The sequence below is a fragment of the Malania oleifera genome, chromosome 4 (genome assembly GCF_029873635.1).
Source record: "Malania oleifera isolate guangnan ecotype guangnan chromosome 4, ASM2987363v1, whole genome shotgun sequence".
NCBI lineage: Eukaryota > Viridiplantae > Streptophyta > Magnoliopsida > Santalales > Ximeniaceae > Malania > Malania oleifera.
In genome coordinates, this window is record NC_080420.1 from 91,265,104 (window position 1) to 91,292,767 (window position 27,664).

At 35.8% G+C, this 27,664-nt stretch overlaps 1 protein-coding gene across 2 annotated transcripts in view; it reads right to left on the reverse strand.

Moving 5' to 3' along the window:
* LOC131154578 (sterol 3-beta-glucosyltransferase UGT80A2-like) overlaps nt 1-27,664 on the reverse strand; it is a 137,152-nt gene that overhangs the window by 32,900 nt on the left and 76,588 nt on the right. For both annotated transcript variants that reach the window (XM_058107437.1, XM_058107436.1), the window contains 4 exons: nt 14,334-14,397; nt 14,030-14,087; nt 13,743-13,920; nt 1,111-1,241 (listed from right to left, as the gene is read on the reverse strand). In XM_058107437.1, coding sequence (XP_057963420.1) covers nt 1,111-1,241; nt 13,743-13,920; nt 14,030-14,087; nt 14,334-14,397 — 431 coding nt within the window. The remainder of the gene's footprint in view (nt 1-1,110; nt 1,242-13,742; nt 13,921-14,029; nt 14,088-14,333; nt 14,398-27,664) is intronic.

The window sequence follows — 27,664 nt, forward strand, 5'->3', positions numbered from 1 at the left end:
GATTTCAGTCCTCTAGGTTTTGGTGTTCCTGAACTGGTAATGTCATCCAGAAGATTTAGGGTTTTAGGCTTCGGTTTGACAATGACTGCAGCACAGTTTAGTCATCTATTGTGCTTTGATACCATGTTTAAGGGTATTGTGCAAACTGGAATACCTGATCATAATGTTGATCTCTCTATTTTTCTCACATTGTGGCTTTGCCTGGAGGATTTGGAACAATCTATTTAATTATTTTGGGGCATGCTGGGTTTGTCCAAAGACAGTGGAGGAGTTTTTGGAAATTCACTTTGTCAGTTATTGTGCCCTATTTGCTGTATGTTGGGGTTTGTGAATGGAACGAAATGCATGCATTTTTTCAGGGAAGAATTGTCATTTTTGCTGGTATGGGAGAAGATTCACTATTTGGCTTCTCTCTGGTGTGTGGGTAATAGGAACTTCAGGGGAATGCACTTTTCAGATATTCAGTGTGATTGGCTTCCCATGTTGAACTGATATGGCATGCTGATTTTTTTGGTTGTTCTAGTTCTTTCTGGTTTTCCCTTTTACCTTTTCCAGGTAACCAGAGTTTTGAAAGGAGATGCCTTATTTGTACATTCCTATTCTATCAATGAAATTCTTTTATTACCAAAAAAAAAATTGACAATGACCATAATACCCTTACTAACTCACGCTTACAAGCACAGCAAAAACACAGGGCATTCTAAAATAACTAAGTAATCAGCAACAATAATATAATCATAAAAGCATCAACAATGAAAAATCATCATAAAAAAAAAAGAGGCAAGCAGGAATAAGGAGCATGAAACACATTGGTTCAAGAACATGTGCAAATTGAGCAACAAGACATAGAGATAAAAATAAGCATAAAAATGTGTCCAGGTTGTTGGGAAGTGGCAGGGCCGTACCAAAAAGTAAAATTAATGAATCTAATTTCCAATATGTTTCAGACAAAGGTCAGGCTCTATCAAATGTGACAGTTCAAAACCTGTCGATATTGACACTCGAAGGTTCTTGCAGTGTTGGTATTTCCTAGTTAAAGGTGGAAAAAACATACCATTTCCTATTGAAATGTGGACACATAATATGCATGGATAGGGAAGAGAAACTCACAAGGCTACCAAATCCAACGTAAATAGGTTTTGCACCACTTTCAAGCCATTTCACAAGTGAGTTTGGAGGTTCATAGTTTGATGCAAGGTCAAGGAAACAAAACCCAACTACATCAATCTTAGGTCCCCAATCTGCAAACAAAATTGAGAAAATTGAACCATATTAAAACATCTTTTGAAATCTTTAAAAGTGCCAACATATGTGCTAGTACGAAATATGCACATAAGCATGCATGTAGATCAAGGTCTTAAATTTTGATCTCGACACAAATTTCTAAGCTCCAAAAGTACAGAAATTTCGATTTCGACGTCAATTTCGATTTCAATATGAAAAAATAACAGAAATCAGTAGTAAAGCGTGGAATCCTTTTATCAAACTTTAGAAATGGTTAATAGACATAACAATGCAAGTTTTAGGACTAATATATTACAAGTTAAATACATGCTCATTGTGTATGAGGTGGAAAAGTTGTAATATAATGTGCATCAAACATATTTGTAAGATAATGTGCATTAAACATATTCAGTTAATATAAATGAAATTCACAAATTAGTTAAATATTACTTATTTTATAAATAATGATAATTCACACATGAATGGTTAAATAAAACGTCGTTGTAAGTTTATTTTTTCATATAATTTCAAAATCCCTTGTAATAATCTTTGTAAGTTTTTCTTCTTTTTTTTTCCCATATAATTTGAAAAGCCCTTGTATTTTTGTTTCCATACTTCACTCGTAAATCTCTCATTTGAATTCTGAGGAAATTTCATTCTATAGTTAAAATTTTGACAGATTTCGCTAAGATTTTGTGATTTCAATAAATTTCGATTGATTCATAGAAATTTCAACGGAAATTATGTAAGACGGAAATTGACTGCCATGTCAATTTCAAGAGTGATGGAAACCTAAAATTTCAACAAAAATTCCTACAATTTCGTAAAAATTTAAGACCATTATGCAGATTCCTACATGCATACACACAAGCATGCAAGCATAACTAGGAAACATAGACATGAATGGAAGGAACCAGAGATACTTCTAGAAGGAAACACCAACACTTGGAGAAGCACGAAGGGTCAGTGTCTCGCACACATCGAATTTCCACACTTGCTCAACTCTCCCTAACACATATCCCACACGTCTCAAAAATTAATTACTTTAGGGGCCGTTTGGTATCGATGCCAAAAATTAGAGAAATGAAAACCAAAAACCAGTAACGGAAACTGAAAACTGGAAACAAGCAACCTATTTGGTTAACATTTATAAAACTAATACAAATTAAAAAATTAATTAAAAAACGCTCATTTTCATCTTTAAATCAAAATACTATAAAAATATGATTAAAATAATAAAATTACAAATAATTTTACAAAAATTAATATAATAAAAATAAAATTTATTATAATTATTTTATTTAATTGATCTACTTTTTAGAATTTACTTTACAATAAAAACTTTATCGGACATGACAATTGACAAATTGTAAAAGTATTTTGTAATCGATTTAATTATTATTTTTTGAAATTTATGTATATTTTTCTTTTAATTATATTTAAATTCATATGATTATTTAATTTAGATTTTAATTTTAAAGTATTTAAAAAAATAATTTAATCTTAAAAAACTATTTCTAGATATTAAAATTTTTGGCAAGAAGTTGCCAAACAACTAAAAACCATAATATCTAGTTTTCAATTTTTTGACAAACAACTGAAAACCGATAACAGAAACAAGAAAACTAACAATAGAAACAAACGTGTTTTTATAATTTGATTTTTCACTGTAGAGAAACAGAAACAAAAAACAGAAAACAACTATACCGAACAGACCCTTATTTTATTTTGGATATGGTTGAGATGCTTCTCGAAATTTCTTGACATGGCGAGAACACCTATGGAACACTTCTTGCATCAAAATGCTGTGTTTTGTTGCCCCTTCAAATAATGTCAATAAAATTTCAGAAAAAAAAAAAAAAAAACTAAGGAGAATGCAAGATATGGGAGTCAAGAGTTTCTTTGACATTGAAGCAGTTGGATATTGAAGGCCTAGTACCACTGCGCTAGCCTTGTAGAGCACTGTCAGACCTCCCAGCCCCACAACGCCCCCCCCCCCCCCCGGGCTCTCTAGATAAATTTGCATGGGGATTTTTTTGCTTGGCTTTGCATTAAACAAGTTCATACCAACTATGTTATTCAGTAATTTAAGTTGTGTTAACTTATACTGTAAATTCCATTCGATTTATTAGTGGTAAGAAGGGCTTAGATGAAAGGGAATAATGAGGGACATTCTCAAACATAAACAACATAAGAGTTACGGCAAGGAGAGAGAAAAAGAAAAAAGGCTGGGGCATGCTGAAACCAGGTGTGACACCTGGCAGCACTACAAACCAGCAGCAGACACCTGGCAGCTTCACAGACCAGCAGACAACACCTGGTGCACACATGGAAGCCCTGCAGGACCCTTGTCGCCTCCAGCTGCTGCATTCCTGCCATGTTTCCAGCCTAGAAGGGGACACTTGACAGGCAGCTGGCAGCAAGTAGCTGCTGTCTTGACCATTTCAGACCTGCAGAGCAGCCAGAACACCCAAAAATCCACAAACTCTTGCTGTAACTCTAGTGTGTGTGTGCATGAGAGAGAGAGAGAGAGAGAGAGAGAGAACTTTGCAGAAAATCAGGGAAATTCAGAGAACAATCAGGAGAAAATACAGGAAATTTAGAGGGAAGATTAAACTAAATTTTTTAAGAAGCTGAAAATCAATGTAGGTGTTCTTAATTTTCATTACTCACCTAGGGATTTTGGATACTCAAAGAAAAAAGAGGGAGAATTTTGCATGGAATTGAATCCTAGTTAGAAAGATTTAAACTCGTTATTTCTAATTACTTGATATGACTACATATATGTTCCCTTTGGTTACCATAGCTGCATATATTTAGTTGGGGAATTTTCATGTGATAGCTATTCATCTCACAAGGATGATGATTTTACTTGCTATGACATAGAGTGAGTTGTGTATCTATTGAATTGCTATTATGTAAAATCTGGCACTTTGTGAATTGTTTGTGGCTGTGATGTTTTAGGATTTGAGCAAGTAAGGATTGTGTCTCTCTTGGGTGAAAGGCCCTAAACCTTCAGAGGGTATTTTCCATGTTAAGCGGTGATTGGCCAGGCAGGAATTTGGCACTTGTTTGAGATAAAATGTGCACTTAGTTGCAACAGCGCTGCTATGTTGAAAAAAATGTGGAAATGCATGCCATTTGGATGTCTTGTGATGGCAATTTTAGATGAAGAGACTGCTTAGAATAAAGATTGCGTTCCTGCATATTGCTTAGAATAAAGAATGCGCATGTTAATGGTTATCTCATCATTTAGCATTACTAGTCATGGTTTTAAATCGCGGTAGCGGGTAGCGTAACGTAATGGTAACAAGTGTAACAGGAAGCAGGAGTAGCGGATGTTACATAACGGGAAGCAGGTGTAACGGCCGTGAATTTTTTTGAAGCATGCACAACCTTGTGCATATTAGCGGATGTTACATAACAGGAGTAGCGGATGTTACATAACGGGAAGCGGGTGTAACGGCCGTGAATTTTTTTGAAGCACGCACAACCTTTTGCATATAGCGTACTTGCATGTTTCAAGCTTTTGGCCATTCTTAGAAAGGGTTTTAGTGTATTTTGGACCCTTTAGTTCGAGTAACTAAGTTACTTGGTAAGGGCAACAAGTTTACATTTGTTTTAAACCATCATTGATAGAAAATTACGTGTGTGCACGTATTTATACTTCTCATTGTTCTTATCTGTGATAAATTCTTATGTGTGCTAAATGAATTAATAAAATAAAATACATTATACACTCCATTAATCTATTAGACACATAAGACATACGAATAATATAAATATAAAATAGCTAGAAAAGAAAGAAGGTTGAAGTTGAAAAATAAAGAACATAAATATCACATTACTAATATTATTAAAAAAAAAAATTCCTAACAAGTTAGTATTTTGAAATTGTTAATTAATGCATCTATTGTGAGTATTTAAAGAAAAAGTAAATTTTGTATCATTGTCATCCTCATTATAATCTTTTCCCCCTCTTGCCACTTGGAATATTGAGAATGATATATGAAAGAGAGAGAAAACGTGAGAAGAAAAAGTAAAAAATAAAAAAAAATTTTGGTGTAACAGTCCTGTAGCGGTTACGTAACGGTCGTAGCGGCCTTACGTAACGGTCGTGGTCCGTAACGGCCGCTACGGCCGTGATTTTTCTTCCCACCGATTTCGCGGTGTGTAATGGTATCGGTAACCCAAAAAACCTTTACGTAACGGCGTTACATAACGGTCGCGGCCTTTATTTAAAACCATGTTACTAGTATGTGTTAGAGCTATGTTAGTGTTAGCAAGGGTATTATGGTCATTGACATTGTACTTGAAGTATATTATAAATAGAGGGAGAGACCTATCGCTGATTTTTGGTCTTCCATTTTACCCAATTATTCAACATGGTATCAAAGCATGACTTTGAGACCTCAACCAAAACTGTCACAACTCACAACCACCATCAAAACTGAAGCCTAAAACCCTAAATACACAGCATGTCTACCATCATAGAAGAATTTTAAGCAACACTATAACCCTAGAAAAGATGCAGCAGCTGCTGGAATTCAGACCAGTTGCTGGAAATTTCCTGGGCGACACTGCTAGTTCAGGAACACAAAATCTACTACTGATTTTGCAAAAACAACACCATAGTCACCCATAGACACGGCTGATCTGCCCCCCACTGAAATCCCATCTCCAGACAATGCCCCATGTGCCCTCACGCGCCGGTCAAAGGCTGTCCAGGCTCCAGGGCCAACCCCACACACTGGGGTGTGAAGCCAATTTCAGGCATGTTTTTGGCCTGAATTCACCCAGCAGCGCTCGAATCTCCCAATAAGCATATTGGTGAGGTTTTTCATGTTCTTTTTGCCCAAAGATGTCACCTTTTTAAATTGCTCATGTGCAGCACCTGAGGAATGGTTGTTTTATGCTTCCCAAAGCTGTTTGTTAATGGTTATTGAGTTTATTGGACCTGAAACAGTGGTATTTGTTGTACATTGTGTGCTTGTCATTTGCATTGTTTGTCTAAGGTTGCATCGGTTTCTGGCCACCTTTTCTGATTTTTTTTTATTTTCCAGAATGTCCCAATTCCTTCCATAGGCCACAATATCAATCTGTTGGACATTTGTTTTGCTCAAAAATCCAATCTTTTTTAACAATGGACTCGTGGTAATCCGTCAGTTATCGTTTCGAGTTAGTAAAGGCCACTGGTGAGTCTCTTGGACAAGTGGCAGTGTTCATAAGCTGTTTTTGTGAGGCCGTGGCAGTGTTATATCAGCTTGTTAGTGACTTGTCTGTGGTACTTTCAGTGGTTCACTTCGTTCGTAGTTTTCTTTGTGTCATTGTTTCCTGTTCGGGGCTGTGGAAGCTTTATGCTGGTTTAGTTGTGACATGGTGGGTCACCTTATTCGTGGTTGCTCCAATTGTTCCAGTGCTGTGTGTTTATTTCTTGGTGCTGTGACTAAGTTTCTTGGTTCTGTGGCAGCCTCGTGCTGATTTATTTGTGACTCATTCATGTTGAGTCACCTTGTTTGTGGTTTTTCTGATTGTTCCAAAAACTAATCTTGTTATCATTTGTTCTAGGTTTGTGATTGTTGGGATGGAGTTTTCAAATCACAAAGGTACGGTTCCCTCAGTAGTCACTTGTTTGAGTGAACTATGTACAGTGACTATATTAGAGGAGGAAAGGTTTCTACAGTATCAATTGTCTCAACAAGAATCTCATCATATTGCATCTTTTGCCTAGAAACATAATCCTATTCCTATAATCTGTATGTCATCTAGTATCTTTCCCACTAGTCCTTGGATTATCGATTCTGCTGCCACTAACCATATGACAGGTGCAACCAACTTCTTCACTGCCCTCTAATATCCTAAAAAGCTACCTCAAGTTACACTTGCTGATGGATCCACTATTGTAGTTAAGGGGATAGTAATAGTAATCCTACTCCCTCCATCTCTCTTTATTCTATTTTACACATTCCTAAATCCCCTCTCAATCTCATATCAGTTAGTAAGCTTATAAAGTTACTAAATTGTTTTGTAACCTTCTTTCTTAATTCACAAGTAATTCAAGATTTGAAGATAAAGAAGACAATTGGCACAAGACGTGAGACCATGGTCTTAAATTTCCATGAAATTGTCAAAATTTCCATTGAAATTTCCGATTTCCATCACCCTCGAAATCGAAATTGCTTTCAATTTCTGTCTTGCATAATTTTCGTCGAAATCTCAATGAATCATCCGAAATTTATCGAAATCTCAAAATTTTAGTGAAACTTGTCAAAATTTTAACTACACAATGAATTTTCGTCGGAATTCAAATAAGAGATTTGGAAGTGAACTGAAAATTCTCTTTTAATTTATTTTATTGAAACAAAAGTTTATTACAAGTGCTTTTGAAATTATATGAAAAAATAAACTTACAGTAACCATTCATGTCTAAATTATCATTATTTGTATAATAAATAATATTTAAATAATTTATGAATTTCATTTGTATTAATTAAATATGTTTAGTGTACATTATCTCACAAACATGTTTGATACACATACTATTTTACAACTTTTCCACCTCATACAAAACATAAATGTATTTCATTTGTTATATATTAGTCCTAAAACTTATATTATTATGTTTGTTAACAATTTCTAAAGTTTCACAAGGAATTCCATGCTTTACTACTAATTTCCATTATTTTTTCAAAACGAAATCGAAATTGACATCGAAATTGAAATTTCCATTGAAATTTCTGTACTTTTTGAGCTTCGAAATTTGAGTCGAAATCTAAATTTAAGGCCTTGTGTGAGACTCGTGGGCTATACTACTTTAAGTCATTCTCTCCTCCCATTTTCTGCACAATCGCTGCTATACCATTTCAAATCCATTGTTAGCTTTGTCCTCTGTCCTTGGACAAGTTTGATTTTTGTGTCTAATCTTGAGTGTGAGTCTTGTCAATTGGGAAAACATCACCGTGCTCTCTTTACTTCCCGATTTGACAAACAGGTGGTTAGTCCTTTCATGCTAGCCCATTCCAATGTTTGGGATCCTAGTCATGTCACGTCAAAGTTGGGGTTTTGGTATTTTGATACATTTTTTTATGACTACTCCAAGATTACTTAGTTATATTTAATGAAAGACTATTCTAAGTTGTTTAATGTCTTTTGTGTCTTCTGTTTTCAAATAAAGAATCATTTTGATATGCTAGTCAGGATACTTCGTAGTGATAATGCTAAGGAGCACTTCAATACCCAATTTACTACCTATATGACTAATTCTGGTATGATCCATCAATCCTCTGGTGCCAACACTCCACAACAAAATGGATTTTTACAGCAAAAACAAAAAAGGCATATGCTTGAATCCACTCAAACCCTATTGTATCAAATGAAAGTTTTTTGGGGTGACAGTGTGTTGATAGCTTGCTCCCTTATTAATAAAATGCCCTCCTCTATCCTTCGAGGTAAAATATAATGCTCAGTTATCTTCCCTAAGGTTCCGATGTTCTCCCTCCCTCCTCGTATATTAGGTTGTGCATCCTTTGTCCATCAGTTAACTCTAGGAATTGATAAAATGGATCCTCATGCTATCAAATGTATTTTTTTGGGCTATTTCTACACCTAAAAAGGATCTCGATGTTATAACCCTACTTTACATCAATTCTTTGTCCCTGCTGATGTAACCTTTTTTGAGTCTACATCATATTACTATGATTCTTGGAGTTCTATTGACATTGATGAGTCCCTTTCTCTACCTTGCCTTCCAAACCTCGACCCATTATATGTGCCCAACCCTCCTACATCTTCATCCAGTTTGTTTCCTTCTCATCACATGGATCATCTCAATTCATAGGTATACACACGACGACTCAAGGGAGGAGAGCCTCCTTCAGCTTCTACTACGCCTCTAGTTCCCTCATTAGATGATCATATTTCCCATGATGTTGATCCTTCTATAGCTGTTTGGAAAGGTAAATGCACTTGCACCCAAAATTCAATCTCTAATTTTGTTTGTTACAACTTCTTGTCACCCTCATATTACTGTTTTTTTAGTGCTCTATCTTTTTTTGCACTTCAAATTTTTTTTTCTGAAGCCCTATTCCATTCTAGATGGAGGACTACAATGGTTGAAGAGATGCATGTGCTACATGATAATAATACTTGGAATTGGTACCCCTTCTCCCTAATAAGTCTATTGTTGGTTATCATTGGGTGTACAATGTGAAACTCAATCCTAATGATTATGTGGCTCGTTTGAAGGCCCACCTTGTCACTAAGGGATATACTTTAGGTTTACAATTTCAGTTATTCAGACATGTTCTTTCCAATCCATTAAAATGCCTTAATACATTTGTTCATCTCCTTAGCCACCACTGGTCATTGGCCTCTACATCAGTTAGATGTGAAGAATGTTTTCCTACATGGTGATCTTCAAGACGGAGGTCTATATGGAGCAACCACCTAGGTTTGTTGCTCATGGGGAGTCAGGCTCAGTCTATCAGCTTAAGAAATCATTATATGGATTAAAATAACATCCCAAAGCATGGTTTGGCTGAGCTAATGTTGTAGTACTTGAGTTTGGCCTCCGACAATGTGCAGTAGATCACTTTGTACTTTATTATCATAACCCATCCAATTGGATTTTGCTTATTGTTTATGGGGACATTGCAACCATTGGTGATGATGATCAAGGAATCCAAGACCTAAATCTTTTCCTATAAATTAAGTTTCAGACCAAGGACTTAGGACCATTGATGTACTTCTTGGCAATAGAAGTATCAAGATCTCATACAAGAACCATCCTGTCACAGAGGAAGTACTCTTGATCTTTTATATGACACTAGGCTATTGGGATTTAAATCTATTGATACACCCATGGATACCAATAGCAAGTTAGCGCTAGATATAAGTTATTTGTTGCCTGACCTACAACAAAATTAGAGACTTGTTGGAATGTTGAACTATCTCACAGTTATTCGACCAAATATATCATTTGTAACAAGTGTTGAAAGTCAATTTCTTGATTCCCAGAGAACAAGTCACTAGGATGCGGTAATTATATTTTAATATATCTCAAAGGTGCACCAGGGAAAGATCTCTTATATCAAGTTCGGGGTCACAACCTTATTTAGGGATATAAGATGCAGATTTGTCTGGGACGCTTCTAACAAAAGATCCACAATTGGGTACTATATCTTTGTTGGTGGTACTCAAGGTTTTAAATTTCGAATTTCAACTCAAGTTTCAAAGCTCCAAATCGAACTTTCGATTTCGTTTTGAAAAAATGATGGAAATTAGTAGTAAAGCATGGAATTCACTGTGGAACTTTAGAAATGGTTAACAAATATAATAATATAAGTTTTAGGACTAATATATTACAAATTAAATACGTCTATGTTTTGCATAGGGAGGAAAAGTTAGTAAAATAGTATGTGCATCAAACATATTTGTAAGATAATGTACATTAAACATATTTAGTTAGTACAAATGAAATTCATAAATCATTTAAATATTATTTATTATACAAATCAGTGTTTTAAAAGAGTCAATTGAGGCTCACCATGAGGCTCACCTCAAGGCAAGGCATGCTTAAAACACTGTGAGGCTCAATCTAAAATACCAAATTCCAAAAAGGCTAACGCATTACATGCTCAGGCTTACGCATTTTTACAAGAAGGAAGCCTTTTGTGCCTTTTTAGTTTAGGCTTATGCATTTTGGGTGTGTGATTCTCAAGTTAGAATTGGTTAGAAAATTTTAACTACATGTTTGTACAAAAGGAATTTCATAATATAAGTTTATTTATAAAACTCTTAAACCTCGACCTTTCCAAAATAACTGGACTTGTATCTTACGTCATGAAAATAGTTTGAACTTTGTAATGGTAAGCTATCTCTTGTCATGATTTATATCACGTATTCAAGTTAGAAATTTTTGAATGGCCAACAAGTACATCTAGTTTTTATTTTTTACATTATATTTGTGATTTTATTAATTTTTACTTTATTTTAAATATATATAATTTATTTAACAAATTTTTATCTTAAAAAGTAAATTCCCAAAAGGCTTACACCCCAACGCCTTAAGGCTTACGCCTCACCTTTTGAGGGTTAAAACGCTTCACCTTACGCCTTCGCCTTTTAAAACATTGATACAAATAATGATAATTTAGACATGAATGGTTAAATAAAACGCTACTGTAAGTTTATTTTTTCATATAATTTCAAAAGCACTTGTAATAATCTTTTGTTTCAATAAAATAAATTAAAATATAAATTTTACTCCACTCTAAATCTCTTATTTCAATTCCGATGAAATTTCACAATATAGTTAAAATTTCAACAATTTTCGCTAAAATTTTGAAATTTCAATAAATTTTGAATGATTTGTTCAGATTTTGACGAAAATTAGCAAGACGAAAATCGACTGCCATTTTTATTTTGAGGGTGACGGAAATCGGAAATATCGACCAAAATTTCGTCAATTTCGTGGAAATTAAGACCATGGTGGTACTTTGGTGCCTTGGGAGACTAAGAAACAAATCGTCATGGCTAGGTCAAGTGCTATGTCAAAGTATAGGACTACGACACACACAACATGTGAACTTGTTTGATTGAAGAACATGCTAGAAGAACTGGATTTTCCATATTCTTAGCCTATGAAGTTGATATGTGATAATCGAGTTACTATCCATATTGCCTCCAACCCAGTCTTCAATTAGTGGACAAAGCACATTGAAGTTGATTGCCACATTGTTAGATAGAAACTTGTACAGAAGCTTATTACAACCACTCGTGTGAAGTTTGATTTTCAACTTGTTGATTTGTTCACTAAAACCTTGGGAGGTTCTCATGTGAAATTCATTTGTAACAAGCTAGGAGCATATGATCTATCTGCTCCAACTTGAGGGGGAGTGCTAATGGTTATTTGGTCATTTAGAATTATTAGTATATGTTAGAGGTATGTAAGTAAGTGTGAGTTACTAAGGGTATTATGGTCGTTGGTATTGTACTTGACATATATTATAGATAGAGGGAAAGACCTATCATTGATGTTAATTCTTGCATTTTACCCAATTATTCCATAGTGTACATGCATCTTATGATTATGCATGCATATAAGAAATCATATGATAAAGTATCAAAATCCTTATTTGGATAAGGGGGAATTAAGAGTGTCTACTATGCTCGTGGTTGCTTGCCCAATTACTTAACAATTTTAGGTTCAAACTAAAGGAAAGTCCACTTGTTAAGTTTTCCAAGAGACTGCCATTTTTTTTTTTTTTTTTTTTTTTTTTACGTGTGTTACAAGTTGCTAGGAAGATGACAAAGTTATTAAGCATATATTTGGTTGGCAATTATGTATGCAGACTTGGAAGTGTGAAAAATGTTGTTTGTAAAGTACAGCCCAATGTAAAGAGCTTGTCACTGAAAGTGAAACATTTTTAGTTGCTTTATGAAATATATGTATGTATCTTGTGTTTTCAACAAATATTCACTCTTAATGGGTCTCTAACTTGTTTTCAAATGATGGTTTTGTAAAACAAGTTTGAGCCTACGCCTAGTGCCTCCATCGGATTTTAGATGGAATCACAGCCAGTGACATGCCAAAAATAGGGTCGTGACACATCAGCCATGCCCTTGAGTTGGTTTGACAATTTTGCATAAACGGTGCATATATTTCATTTTAAATCAAAATACCACAATATTTGTGAGCTAAAGGAAAGCATGCCTAAATATTTATTTTTTATATTAATTAATTAACAAATCCCTGCCATGTCATTTCCTCATTTTTTCAAAATTGTCTTATCACCATGTCAATATTGTGTCATATCCATGTTTCGTGTCGGTATCAATGCTTCCTAGATGCATAAATACAAACAACATACACACACACACAAGATGCCATGCATATTGCAACCACCTTGTTTAGGCAAAAAGCAATATATACATGATATAATTTGTTGGCTCATAACTTAACAGCTCAAGCTTTTAGTCAATGTGGTAGCATAAAATGACACTAAATATATGTTTACTATAGAGCCCTGTGTTTCTAAAAATTAAAACAGAACCTCAAATTTCAATCGAAGCTTGATATACATTGTTTGCCTGCAACCTAACAGCTTAAGCTTTTGGTAAGGTCGTTGCTAACATAGTAACAGAGCCAAGTTACAAGAAGACCCTGGGTTCTATTCTAATTTCACGTTCATTGTTTGTGAAAAAAATATGTTGTTCAAATTGTTGCCCATGGCAGTGTCGTTCCTTGTTTTTTTGTTTGCCCACGTGCAATTAGGCACATGCACAAGGGAGTGTTAAAGCTTGATATACATTGTTCGCCCACAACCTAACAGCTTAAGCTTTTAGGTAAAGTGATTTTTGGCAAATCAATTTACGTTAATAAATTAACTATGTCTATAATGTTAGCCATTTTGTGCACCTTTTTTTAGGAGAGAAATTTAAGCACTATGCCAGCATAAAACCCACTATGTTAAGCATAGATGACACGATCTAATACAAATGAATAACAAATTAAATACCTTTGGGTTTAGGAACAAGGTGAGGACTCCAAATATAACCATAAGGAACATCAGGAGAAGAACTACCAGAACCACTTAAATATGTCACAGGTCGTAGCTTCAGCCTTTTCTTCCTAAAGTCATTAATCATGTCCCGTATACCAAGCCAAATTAGTGCATCAACAATTTGGTATGATAGCTGCAAAATGTCAAATTTAGCTTACTATTGAAATGGGGGAATAAAAAACATTTATTATTTTAAAAAAAATTAAGAAAAATCTTATAATGTTAGTAGTTAGAGCACTTACTCTATATGCAACATGTTGCTTAACGCGGGACAAAGGATGTGGGAATTCACTAGTAGGCCTAGAGAGAGAGAGAGAGAGAGTAAATATCAGCATGGAAATCAATTTGGGCATTCACAACATAAAAAAATTTTATAAGTTCAACTGAAAAGACAAAGATATCCATCTTAAGACATAACACAATAACCCCCTTCCAAATTTAAGTATCACTGTAATCATTAATCGACTATGTATGTAAGAACTTGCAAGTGAATAAACAAGATGGTTGTTAAGTAATACTAGTTGTGTTCAAGTAGAAAGTACTTACGTCCAAGGCATTGTGAAAAATATATGTAATGGTACATTCAGTGCCTTTGCAACATGTGTATGTCCTGAACGAGTATTAGGTCACGTTAGCAATTACAATTTCCATGTATAAAAACATATAAAATATAACTTGTTAAAGCACAGGAAAAAATGAAAAAAAAAATGATAGTGAAATCAGACCGAATGATTTTTGTATTTCTTGAATTAATTTTGTACAACCACAACTCTCTATAAATAATACAAACCGTATATCAACAAGGAAAGAATTGCCTATAATAGGAGCATGAAATCTGCCCAAGTATAAGGCTAGAAATCCCCATACAATCTCTAGTATCATTGACCGAAATTCTCGGGATTTCTAATAATCCTCGGAATTTCTACACTCCTCCTCAAGTTGGATAATAAATGTTGACCATATCCAACTCGTATGTGAATCATCAAAACTTTGTCGAGGTAGTCCTTTGGTGAAGTCGGCTGTTTGTTCTTTGGTAGAAACATAAGTCATGCAAATGGTTCCTTCTTCAACCTTTTCCTTGATAAAGTGTTTTTCCACTTCTACATGTTTGGTTCTGTCATTTTGGACTGGATTAAGAGAGATGATAATGGCTGCTTTGTTATCACAGTAGGGTTTGATAGGGAACTTTACCGTGACATGTAACTCCTCCAAGAGTTTCCGTAACCACAGCCCTTCACATATCCCTTGAGCCAGTACTCTAAACTCTGCTTCAGCACTACTTCTGGCCACAACGTTCTGCTTTTTGCTTCTCCAAGTCACCAAGTTTCCCCATACAAAGGTGCAGTACCCAGAAGTGGACCTTCTATCTTCTACTAATCTTGCCCAATTAGCATCTATGAAGACTTCCATTTCTTTGCTTTCAAATTTTTTGAAGAATAGTCCTTTGCCCGGAGATCACTTAAGATATCTAAGAACCCTGTACATTGCTTCTAGGTGACTTTCCCTTGGTGAATGCATGTGCTAACTCACCACACTTACTGCAAATGCGATGTCGGATCTAGTGTGTGATAAGTAAATTAGTTTGCCAACTAATCTCCGATACCTTTCTCGTTCAATAGGTTTTCCGATGTCTTCTATTCTTTTTCTTGCTTCAATGGGGGTATTGCTTGGTTTGCACCCAAGCATGCTGGTTTCAGTTAGGAGGTCTAGGACATACTTCATCTGAGAAACACTGATTCCCTTCTTTGATCTAGCAACTTCCATCCCCAAAAAATACTGCATTTGTCCCAAATCTTTGACCTCAAACTTAGTGGCCAAGACTTTCGTCAACCTGTCCATCTCTGCTATGTTGTCTCTAGTTAGGATGATGTCATCGACATATACAATCAGAATTGTACTCTTCCCATCTTCAGACTGCCGGAAGAACATAGAATGGTCTAATTGTCCTTGCCAATATCCTTGGCTCCTAATCACCTTTGTAAATCTATAGAACCAGGCTCTTGGAGATTGTTTGAGTCCATACGGGGACTTTTTGAGTGTGCATACTCTGTTTTCTTCACCCCTTCTACAAAATCCTAGTGGTATTGTCATGAAGACTTCTTCTTCTAATTCTCCATTCAGAAAAGCATTCTTGATGTCAAGTTGCTGAAGTGACCAATCAAGATTGGCTGCCAAGGCTAGGAGAACTCGGACGGTATTCAGTTTTGCCATGGGTGCAAAAGTCTCTGTGTAGTTAATGCCATAGGTTTGAGTAAACCCTTTTGCAACAAGGCGGGCTTTGTACCCTTCCACTGTCCCATCAACTTTGTATTTCATAGTAAACACCCATTTGCAGCCCACTAGTTTCTTCCCTCTCGGTAGATTCATCACATCCTACATTCCATTTTTTTCCAAGGCCCGCATTTCCTCCATAACTGCCTCTCTCCATTCAGGGATCTCAAGGGATTCTTGAATATTCTTTGGAACTTTTATCCTGCCAAGATTAGAGGAAAAAGCACGATACCCTGTAGACAAAGTATTGTAAGACATGAATTTGGAAATGGGATGGAGAGTACATAACCGAGTTTGTTTTCTGAGAGCAATGGGTAAATTGAGATCAGCCTGTGCAGGTTTATCAAAAGGGGACTCAAGATTACTTGAAGACATTACCTAATCATGAGTGGATGAAGACTCATGGTTGCTTGGATCTATCACCGATTCCGACTCTTTTGGTGCCTCAGGTATGAGATTCTCTATGTCCTTTAATTTTGGCTTTCTTAAGTAGACAAGTATCTCCTTGTTATATTGTTTTCCTGCATCTCCCCCTGAATTCAAGTTTTCTTCTATATTTGGCAGATTAGAAGCACTTTTCTAGACAGACTCAGTGTTTGGGACAGGTTTAGTGTTTGGGACATGCTCAGGTTCAGTAATAAAGGTATTGAAGTCCAAAACTTGAGCTTCTTTACTACTCAAAGTCTCCCTATGAAGCAAGGGCTTTTGGAAGTAAGGAGTAGTTTCAAAGAAAGTAACATCAAGACTAACAAATACCCTTTTTGTTGCAGGATCATAACATTTGTGCCCTTTTTGGGTTGGAGAATAGCCAAGAAAGACACACTTGAGGGTGCGTGGATCCAGTTTATGTTGATGATGTATATGGACAAAAGCAGTACAACCAAACACTTTGAGAAAGAGATTTGAGCTGAGACGAGAGTTTGGAAAAAATGCCTAGAATTTTTGAAGAGGTGAGGCAAAAGAGAGAACTCAACTAGGCATTCTATTAATGAGATATGTAGCTATGAGAATGGCATCACCCTAAAACATTTTTGGCATATTGGTAGTAAACAGTAATGCACAAGCGACTTCAAGGTTATGTCTATTTTTTCGTTCAGCAACCCCATTTTGTCGGGGGGTGTCGACACAGGAACTTTGATGAATTATTCCATGTTCTTGGAGATAATTTCCTAGAATACGATTAAAATATTTTGTGTCATTATCTGTATGCATAATTTGAATTTTTGTGCGAAAATGTGTTTGAATCATGGAATGAAAATTGATAAACACATAACGCACTTCAGTTTTGTCTTTCAACAAGTATACTCAACAAATATGAGTGTGGTCATCAATAAAAGTAACAAACCATTTTGTGTGGGTACGACTGAAAGTGCTAGACGGGCCCCAAACATCACTGTGAATCATAGTAAACGGTGAGGTTGGTTTGTATTTGGACTTTGGGAAGGAAGTACATTGGTGTTTTGCAATTTCACAAATCTCACATTGAAAATCAAATGATGTTTTGTTCGAACAAATGGAAGGAAATAACTATCTCAAATACTGGAAATTGGGATAACCCATTCTAAAATGCCAAAACAAAATATCACAATGCTTAGGAACAGATGCAGAATCATACATAGCAATTTGACGTTCTTCACTCACATTAGCCTCCTCAAAGTAGTAGAGTCCCTCACACTCCTTAGCACTTCCAATCGTCTTCCCCGATGATAGGTCCTGAAAAACACAATGAGACGGAAGAAATTTAGTTGAACAATTGGAATTCTTAGTCAACTGGCTAATGGATAGTAAGTTGCTGGATAAATTAGGAACATGAAGAACGGACTCCAGTGTGATAGAGTCATAGAGTCGGATATTTCTGTTGCCTGCGACATACGAGAGTGATTCGTCTACAATTTTAACTTTCAAAATTCTAGCACAGGGTGAATATGATGAGAAAAGATAATAGGCATCGGTCATGTGGTCAGAGGCACCAAAATCAATAATCCAAGGAGTTTTGGATCTAGAGGTTATACTCAAGGCTTGCAAAAAATTACCTCTTTGGGCTAAACAACCCGAAGAAATATTTGTGGAAGACTAACCCGAAGTCTAAAAGGTCTTGTAGAGTTGTTCCAACTGCTCAAAGTTAAATTCACCGCTTGAATTGGAACTATTTCTCGGAAATTCTTGCCATTCATTTTCTCCACCGTGAGCAGGAATAACGAGTTGTTGAAACCTGTTGAGCCCATGGTGAAGATAGCTTCATTCTCACCCTCGTGAGATTCAGAGGTCATCGAACCTCTGCTTTGGCTGGCAGTTTCTGCCATTGATAGCTAGGTTTAATCTCCTAGCTCTAATACCATGAAATCAGAATGAATGATTTCTGTATTTCTTGAATTAATTCTGTACAACCACAACTCTCTATAAATAATACAAACCGTATATCAACAAGGAAGAATTGCCTAAAATAGGAGCATGAAATCTGCCCAAGTATTGAGCTAGAAATCCCTATACAATCTCTAGTATCATTGACCCATTATTCTCGGGATTTCTAATAATCCTCGGAATTTCTATAGATAGCCACAAAAATCAACATACAATTATTTTTATTTTCAAATAGGAATTTGTATTGTAGGGACTTGACAGGCCTCTTCCTACTAATATAACTTCAATATGCAGAAGCCTCTGAACTCAAGAATCAAATTGGCATTGAGAATGAAAATTTGCAGCACGGAAAAAGGTTTCTTCACTTCATGAAAGTAGGAGAAATTTCAATCATGGCCTAAGGTCAGGCAGCCTGGAGTCAACCTCCTATTCATTTAATGTTACAAATGTCCTATAATTTACCTATCGAGACAATAGAAATCTCCTAAAAGCATACTGTTTCCATAGAACAATTATGCAATCTTTAAATCATCGAGTATTACAACTTAACACTTTAATTATATGATTTGGATCAAAATTTAACATGCTTTTGAGGAAAAGAAATATCTCAAAAGCTTGAGCCAATTCTTATTTCCGAACTCAATCTCATCTAGCCAGAAAGGTAAACAGGTGCATTTTTTTGGGGCTTTCACACAACAGCCTCTGAACAGAGGCAAGCTTTTTATTGGTTTACGGATAACCTAATGCATGAACCAGTGATGTTTGGCAGAATAGCCTGATGGCTCATAATCTCCTCCAAAATTAAACTTTGATATTTAACTGATTCACTTGGAGGCTCATTCAAAGCCACTGTAGACAGTGATATCCCTTTTTGCAAACCATTCAACCCTCTTTCATTTATCACTTTCATCTCCTCTCCATTATAATTTCACAAAGGAACTCTTCTAGGGGAGATCGAGCTTGAAGTGTGTTAGAAGAACACTTTACCTAAAATCTTAAGCTACTAAGCTGAGGGCCAACAATGTATATCAAAGCTTTTACACTCCCCTGTATGTGCAGCCTGACAGCACGTGGAGAGATAAACACACGATAAATAATACCCATTAAAGAGAATAAAATATTTTTTTAAACACCACAAAATAAAGGCTGGCAATAAGACTAGAACCCAGGACCTCCTGGTAGCCAGCTCTGATACCATGTTAAATGCCACTTTACCTAGAAGCTTAGGCTATTATGTTGTGGGCCTCAAGCTTTAACAAGATGACAGTCTAATCAATGTCAGTGAGGATGTTGGTGCAGGGAAGAAGGGTGCAGCATGCAGGAAATCAAGCAAGAAATTGAGAACTTCATGTAAATTGCATGTCAGGCATGAAATCGACTGTTATAATAAAGTAAATAAAGAGGATTTCTAGGCCATGAGAAAGTGGAAATGTAAGACAAGTATTGAGAAAGCAAAGAGATGCAACAGGGTGAAAGATATTAATGATGGTACACATTCATTAAAGAGTCATTGATTCGGGATCCACCTATAAAACAATGATTTGTTTTTGAGCAAATTGATAGGGAATGAAAGGGTGAGAGTATCAGCTGCAGGGTAAGTATAGGAGTGGGACAGAAAAAATTGAAACGGCTTGTTTGGTTGTGAGAACATATGGAACCCAAGTTTCTTTAAAAAAAAAAAAAAATCAATACAGCAGTGATTTGTTCAGTTGCTCAGTAAATCTAGTTTTGTTCAAAATTGTGTATTTGATTGTTGGTAAAATGTAGGAAATTATGGGTTTTGAATCCTTTGTTCCTGTTATCAACATGGAGAAAATAGGGTATGAAATATGAAAATTTATAATTGAAATGGAGGGAAATAGGAAACTTTTTTTATTAGACTGTAACTCATACTTTGTTAGTGAGAAAAGGAACTTTAAAAATAGAATATTTTTTCCCTTATTTGACTGGGATTGACCAACAAGATTAAAACGGAAGAGTACACATTTCCAGATGTTTAAATGGTTGTTTTATGAAACAAATAAAAATGAGTCAGTGTCCAGATTCAGATATTGATTTATGAACTGGTTTGCCAGTTTAGAAGTTTATTTAATGTTTTTATCTTAACACTTGAATTTATCAAAAATCCCTTAAACATGGTTGAAACTTTCCACCTCAGACATGCATGAAACTTCCCAAAATTAAGCCAATACTAAGCCACGCCAACTGGTTCTTGAATCAGGCATTTATTAACAAGACGAGACAGGCTATTAACGTTCTAATCTAAGAGACATTCCCAATGGATTATGATGCATGGTTTAGAAATAATCAGTTGTGTTGAATTTTAATGTTAGCCTAGTCCAATGCTAATCATGCAAAGCAAATGCTTCTATATGGGTGTTGTGTCTGTAAATGTGTTCTGTCCATGCTGGAAACAAACACTCTACGGAGACTCCTCTGACACAAATCAGACACATCATATGAAATACGTGTTTAAAATTCTGGTACTTCTACAACACTCCTAGAACACTCCCACGACAATTCTACTTCCAAAACATGCTCTAGACATAATAATGACACGTTGTAAATGTGATCTTATTTTATTAATAATAAATCGTAATTATAAAGGAGAGGAGCCAAAAATCAAAATGAGAAAGGGACTCATAGTAACAGGGCTGAGATTGGTGATGATAAGGCACAACACAGGCAGGTCTTGAAAATACTCTAAGAGTAGCAAAAGAGACAGTCTTCTTCCTGTTCCTTGTGCTGCAGAATATAACTTCTCTGCTCAAATAAGTAAAGTTGGGAATGGGAGTAGTAATGTGGATTTTTAGGATTGACCAATCCAAGTGGTCAAAAAATTAGAATCGATAATCTAGAAAAGACATGGATGAAAAAGCAGAACTGGCAAAGGGAGTTGGAACAACTTAAAGTCTTACATAAATTATGGTGAAGAGGTTTTAAAAATGGGCTTCCTCAATTGGTCTTAGTTTTGATTGTCCTATTTTCCCTATTTTTTCAAAATGTCTTGTTCTCATTTTTTTGTATTACATCTTTTACTTCTAATAAAATTTCTTTTTTTTATAAATTCATTGACCAGAATGTCCCTGCCATCACAGACCCTATATTTTTTTTCTTATTTTTACTTTTTACATTTTTCATCCTGCACCAGATGGTCATTCCCAATATCCCATACCTTATGCTTGTACCTATGCTTCATACTGTGCTAGGCAAAGAGACACTTGATCAATACAAAGTAGACCTCAACTGGTAAATCTGGAAGCAAAATAGACACTTATCTTCTAAAATATTCAATCAATTCAAAGTAAATCAAATAAAAACACTCACTATCTATTTCCCAAACAATTCATGAAAAATGAAAATTTTGCAAAAGAGTAAGCTGAACATAGTGGTATCTTCCTCTTTATAAGTATGTGGAGTGGGCATATTCATGTTCAGACCCAAAGCATACCACACAAAATAGGTGTTGATGACGTTTAGTAAAAGTCACTCTAGGTTTAGCAACACCCTAGTGTGATAGTGCCTTGCTCAGTGTCACGAACGAAGCTTGTTCAGGGCATTATGCTTGTCTGTGACAACGTGTCTTGTGTGCATGGCCTCTGTCAACATCATCTTAATAGTAGTATTGGTTTTATTCATTGAGTATGTTTATGCCTTCGTGCAAAAATGGAGTATATCTCCTTGGTCAATTTGACGTTTCCTACTGCCAGAGCTTGAATAGCGTACAAAGCTCTTTAGGGGGAGGGTGAGTATTCATCAATCATTCTAAAACTCACTAGCATTTGTAAACATGTTTAATCTACTCATCTCCATTGCTAAATGCATATTGCCTACGAAGGTGTGTTAATAAACTAGGTTGCTTCAATGTTTTCCACATGGTTGTCATTTTCTTAGATGAATTTCTGAAGGCTTCTGTTTACTTCGCATTCAATTGTTGTGAATGTGTTCTTTTGGTGAACCGCAGTATACTTTGGTTAACTAGTTAAGCAAGGCCTTAGCTAGTGCTGCACAGCCCTTCACAAAGTTTGTCTAATGACAGTTGGATTGTGAATTCAGTTGCCTTCATGTTGTGGGATTGTGTGAAGCATTGGTAAGATACTATGCCAACCAATACCAAGAGAATTGAAGCGCTAGGGGAATAGGCTGAGACAACAAACAATGTGGCCATAGAGATGGCTAGACTTACTAAATATGTTGATGTATTGGAGGGACCATAAAAACATCAATAAGGTTCCATTGCGGAAATGTCAGAGGACTTCCATGGTTTTTTAGAATCTTTGAAATCTAGTTGGAGGATCTAAATGCCAAGATGAACTTGATGGTTCATGCTATAATAAATTCCAGCTCAATGGGTATAAAGTATGCAAGAACATAGGTGCTAGAACCCTGAGTGTATGGGGCCACGATGTTAAGTTGGAGAACATCTTGGTTGACATGGAATAATACTTTCAAGCGCAAGGACTGACTCGGAGGAGGTGAAAGCATCCATGACTACTATGTACTTGAGTGGTGACACTATATTGCAGTGGCATCCCAAGTACGATGAAATACAAAATGGACGGATGTGTAGTTGATTGTTAGGAAGACTTGAAAAGAGATCTCAAGGCCCAATTATTTCCCGAAAATGTGGAGTACAATGCTCAACACAAACTCCGAGACCTTAAGCATACTTTGTATGTGAAATAATTTTCTGCTTTGACGTTGGATATTCGGAACATCTCAAAGAAAGACAAGTTGTTCTATTTTCTTAAGGGGTTGAAATTGTGGGCGAGAGCAGGACTTCATTGACAAAGAGCTCAAGGCTCTCCTGCCTGCATAGGCTCCCACAAAATGCTTAACTAACTACACAAGAGGGAATTCCACTTTCCAAAGAGAGTGACATGGAAGGAAATGACGAAAATTTTTTCATGAAGAGCAAACCCAAAAGTAGGGAAACCTACACCAAGGCATCAATTTCAAAAGAAGCTTCATCATCTCAATCTTGCAACATAGCCGGTGGGAAGGATAACATGCTTCTTATGTTGAGGCCCTCAAGAGTTTCTAATTGCGCTCACAATCCATCACTTAATGCCTTATAGCTTCCATTGCAAATAGGACATTAGAAGAAGATGAAGATGAGGAGGAAACCCTGAGGATGTGTATAATTCTGTTACTCAACACGTTGGAGAGGCAGACAAAAGAGCCTAACGTTAGCCAAGCAAAAGGGTTAATGTTTGTTGATCTGTGTATCAACTGGAAAAGCACCTGTGTTATGGTGCATACTCAAGCTACCCATGATTGTCTTACAGACAGAAGCGCATAGACTCAAATAGAGCTTAGAGAAGGACCGGATGCATGAGAGCAATTAGCTCAATAGATAAGCCTACTCTATGAGCATTGTCTTGAATTTCTACGAAATTGTTGAAATTTCCATTGAAATTTCTAATTTCCGTCACCCTCAAAATCGAAAACGGTAATCGATTTTTGTCTTGCATTATTTTCATTGAAATCTCAACAAATCATCTAAAATTTAACAAAATCTCGAAATTTTAGACAAACTTGCCAAAACTTAACTATACAATGAAATTTCCTAAAAATTCAAATGAGAGATTTAGGAGTGAAGTGAGTTTCTCTCTTAAGTTATTTTATTTATTTTATTGAAACAAAATATTATTACAAGTGCTTTTGAAATTATATGAAAAAATAAACTCATAGCAACATTTTATTTAACCATTCATGTCTAAATTATCATTATTCGTATATTAAATAATATTTAAATGATTTATGAATTTCATTTGTACTAACAAAATATGTTTAATGTACATTGTCTTACAAATAAGTTTGATACACATGCTATATTACAACTTTTCCACCGCATACACCACATAAATGTATTTAATTTGTCATATATTAGTCTTAAAACTTAAATTATTATGTTTCTTAACCATTTCTAAAGTTTCAAAAAGAATTCCATGCTTTACTACTAGTTTCTGTTATTTTTTCAAATTGAAATCAAAATTGACATTGAAATTCAAATTTCCGTCAAAATTTCCATACTTTTGGAGCGCATTTGTTGATCAAAATCGAAATTTAAGACCTTGTCTATGAGTAACCAAACAAGTGATTGTGAAGCTTGGACAATAGGTAGGAGATGCAAATATCGAAGTTGTCAGCTATGTCGATGGATAATTTCCAAGTGATACTTTGAATGGAATTCTTAAAAGGGACTAAGGCAGTATCTATGTCATTTTCTGGTTCCTTTTTTCAAATAAGAGATCAATTTTGCATAGTGCTAACCATTGTGAAGAAAAGGGAGGGGGAGAAGTTCTTCTCAACCATGCAGCTCAAGAAGGATTTGAGAAGGGGTGAGCAAACATATCTTGCCACATTTGTGGTGGAAAAAGAGGTAAGACAAGAGCAGGTGCCTACTAATATCGAAGTTACAACTTGCCTCTACAACCAGGTGTGAAGCATGAGATCAAGTTGTCACCAAAGGCGAAACCGCCTACTAAAGGACCATGCCGGATGATGCCTCCAGAGTTAGCAAAGTTGAGGAAGCAACTTGATGAGTTATTGGAAACAAACGTCCTTCCAAAGTATCGTTCAAAGCACCGATGTTGTTTCAAAGGAAACATGATGGAAGCATGCGGATGTGTGTGGATTACCACCTGCTCAAAAAGGTGACTATGCGCAACAAGTACCCTATTCCACTAGTTCCTGATTTATTTGATCAACTAAGTCATGCCAAGTACTTCACCAAAATTGAGTTGCGATCAAACTACTATCAAGTGAGGATAGAAAATGGTGATGAGATGAAGACTACTTGCATGACACAGTCCAGCCGTATGAATTCTTGGTGATGCCCTCGGGTTAACAAATCCGCTAGTGACATTCTACATATTAATGGACCTGCTGTTTCAAAAGTACCTCTACAAGTTTGTCTTGGTGTACCTAGGAGACATTATTGTCTATAATTCCACTCTAGAGGAACATAAATAGCACCTACGAAGGCATTTGACCAGCTGAAGGAAAACAACCTTTATGTGAAGAGAGAGAAATGCTTTTTCAATCAAACAAGCATCAAATTCCTTGGTCATAAGATTGAACAAGGACATATCCAGATGGATATGGAGGAAGTGAGAACCATTCAAGACATGAAGATCCCACAGTTCCTTCATTGAACTCGCTAATTATTATTGCGAGTTTGCTTGGTGTATATCATTTGCAGATGATAGTCTTGATTGATGAAAGTAGAAGCGGAGTGGAATCTAAGTTAGAACTTTGGAGAAACAATTTGGAGTCTAAAGGTTTTAGGATAAGTAGGGATAAGGCAGAATATATGGAATGTAATTTCAGTAGTGTAAGGAGGAGGAGTGGAGAGAAGATTAAACTTGATAATTAAGAAATTAATAAAACTTATAAATTTCATTACGTTGGATCTGTTATACAAGAAAAAGGAGAAATTGAAGAGGATATAATATGTAAAATTAAAGCAGGTTGGGTAAAACAAAGGAGTGCGTCAGGCATGTTGTGTGATCGTAGATTACCCTTAAAATTAAAAGGAAAGTTCTATAAGACGGCTATAAGGCCAGCTATGTTCTATGGTTCAAACTATTGGGCAACTAAGAAACATGTACAAAAAAGTAAATTGCTGAAAATGCAAATCTTCAATTGGATGAGTGATATAACATTAAAATATAAAATAAGAAACAAGCATATACACAATACTCTAGGTATAGCACCGACCAAAGATAAGATAAGGAGGGGTGTCTTAGAAGGCTTGGGTATTTGAAACGTAGGCATAGTAGTGCACTTGTGAGGAGAAGGGAGTCATTTATTGTTTTTGGCATGAAGGGAGGTAGGGGTAGGCTTAAAATAACTTGGAATGAGTTAGTGAGGAAGGATTTAATAGCTCTGAATATATAAAGAAAAATGCTCTCAATCGGGTGAATTGGCGGAAAAGGATTCATGTATCTGACGTCGCCTAGTGGGACTTAAGGCTTGTTGTTATTGTTTTCATGGACAGAGAAGTGTCAAGGAGCCTTTGACAACTTGAAGGAATCTGCAATATAAGATCTGGAACTTACTCTTCCAAACATCATGAAGCCCTTTGAGGTACAGATAGATACATTAGACTATGCCCTTAGTTGTGTCTTGTAATAGGATGAGCATCCTGTAGCATACGAGAGCTGTCAACTTAGTGAAACAGAACGAAAATATACAGCTCAAGACAAGGAGTTGCGAGCAGTGATACATTGCCTTTGAAATGTAGCAGCATTGGTCAAAGTTCATGGTGAAAACAGATAACTTGGCTGTAAGTTACCTTTTAATACAGCCAAGTTATCACCTAAGCACACCCATTGGCAAGAGTTCCTAGTGGAGTTTGATTTCTCATTTGAGCAAAAGGCAAGGCGAATGAACCAAGTTGGAGATTCACTGAGCAAGAAGGCCGAGCTTGTGGCCTTATATATGGTAACACACTTGACAGTAAAGTTACCACGACAATGCGAGAATGCATTAAAGAGAACCTTTTCAAAGACCCGGTTACCCAGAAACACAGGCTTTGTGTTTTCTTGCCAACTTGTAGTACATGTCTAAATGTGGCAATCTCTTTTTAAAAAACTCAACAAGTGGGGCTTTCCTTCGCTCCAACCAAACCTGAAATCATTATAGAAGTAGGGTGAGCATCCAAGAGCTCAACTGACATTCTCAATTGCCTCCATTTTTACAAGGATTTTACTATTTTGAAATGTGGTTTCTTTAGTCATGCATAAAAATATTGTGCATGAACATAGTTCTCATTCAAAGCAATTTTTTCATCTATAATTACCATGACAAGACATTAAAATAGTGCAAATATCAAAATCATTTCAACACAGTAGTATTGTCTCAAACAAGTACAAAATTTCCAACTGTCCAACCACCACTTAACGTGGAAATACCCTCTGAGGGTTTAGGGTCTTTCACCCAAAGCAGATACAACCCTACTTGCTCAAATATCACAACATCACAGCCACAAACAACACAAATAGTTCCAGTCATTTCACATAATAGCAATTCAACATATACACACCAAAGCTATGCCAAAGCAAGTAAAACTATCGTCTCGAGGAGATCAATATCAGGGAAATTTCCTAACTAAAAAACAAATATGCAGCCATGATAACCCAAGAGAACATATGTACAACCATATCTAGTAATTAGAAATAACAAGCTTAAATCCTTCCTTGTTAGGATTTCATTTCATGCAAGCTTCTACCCATTTT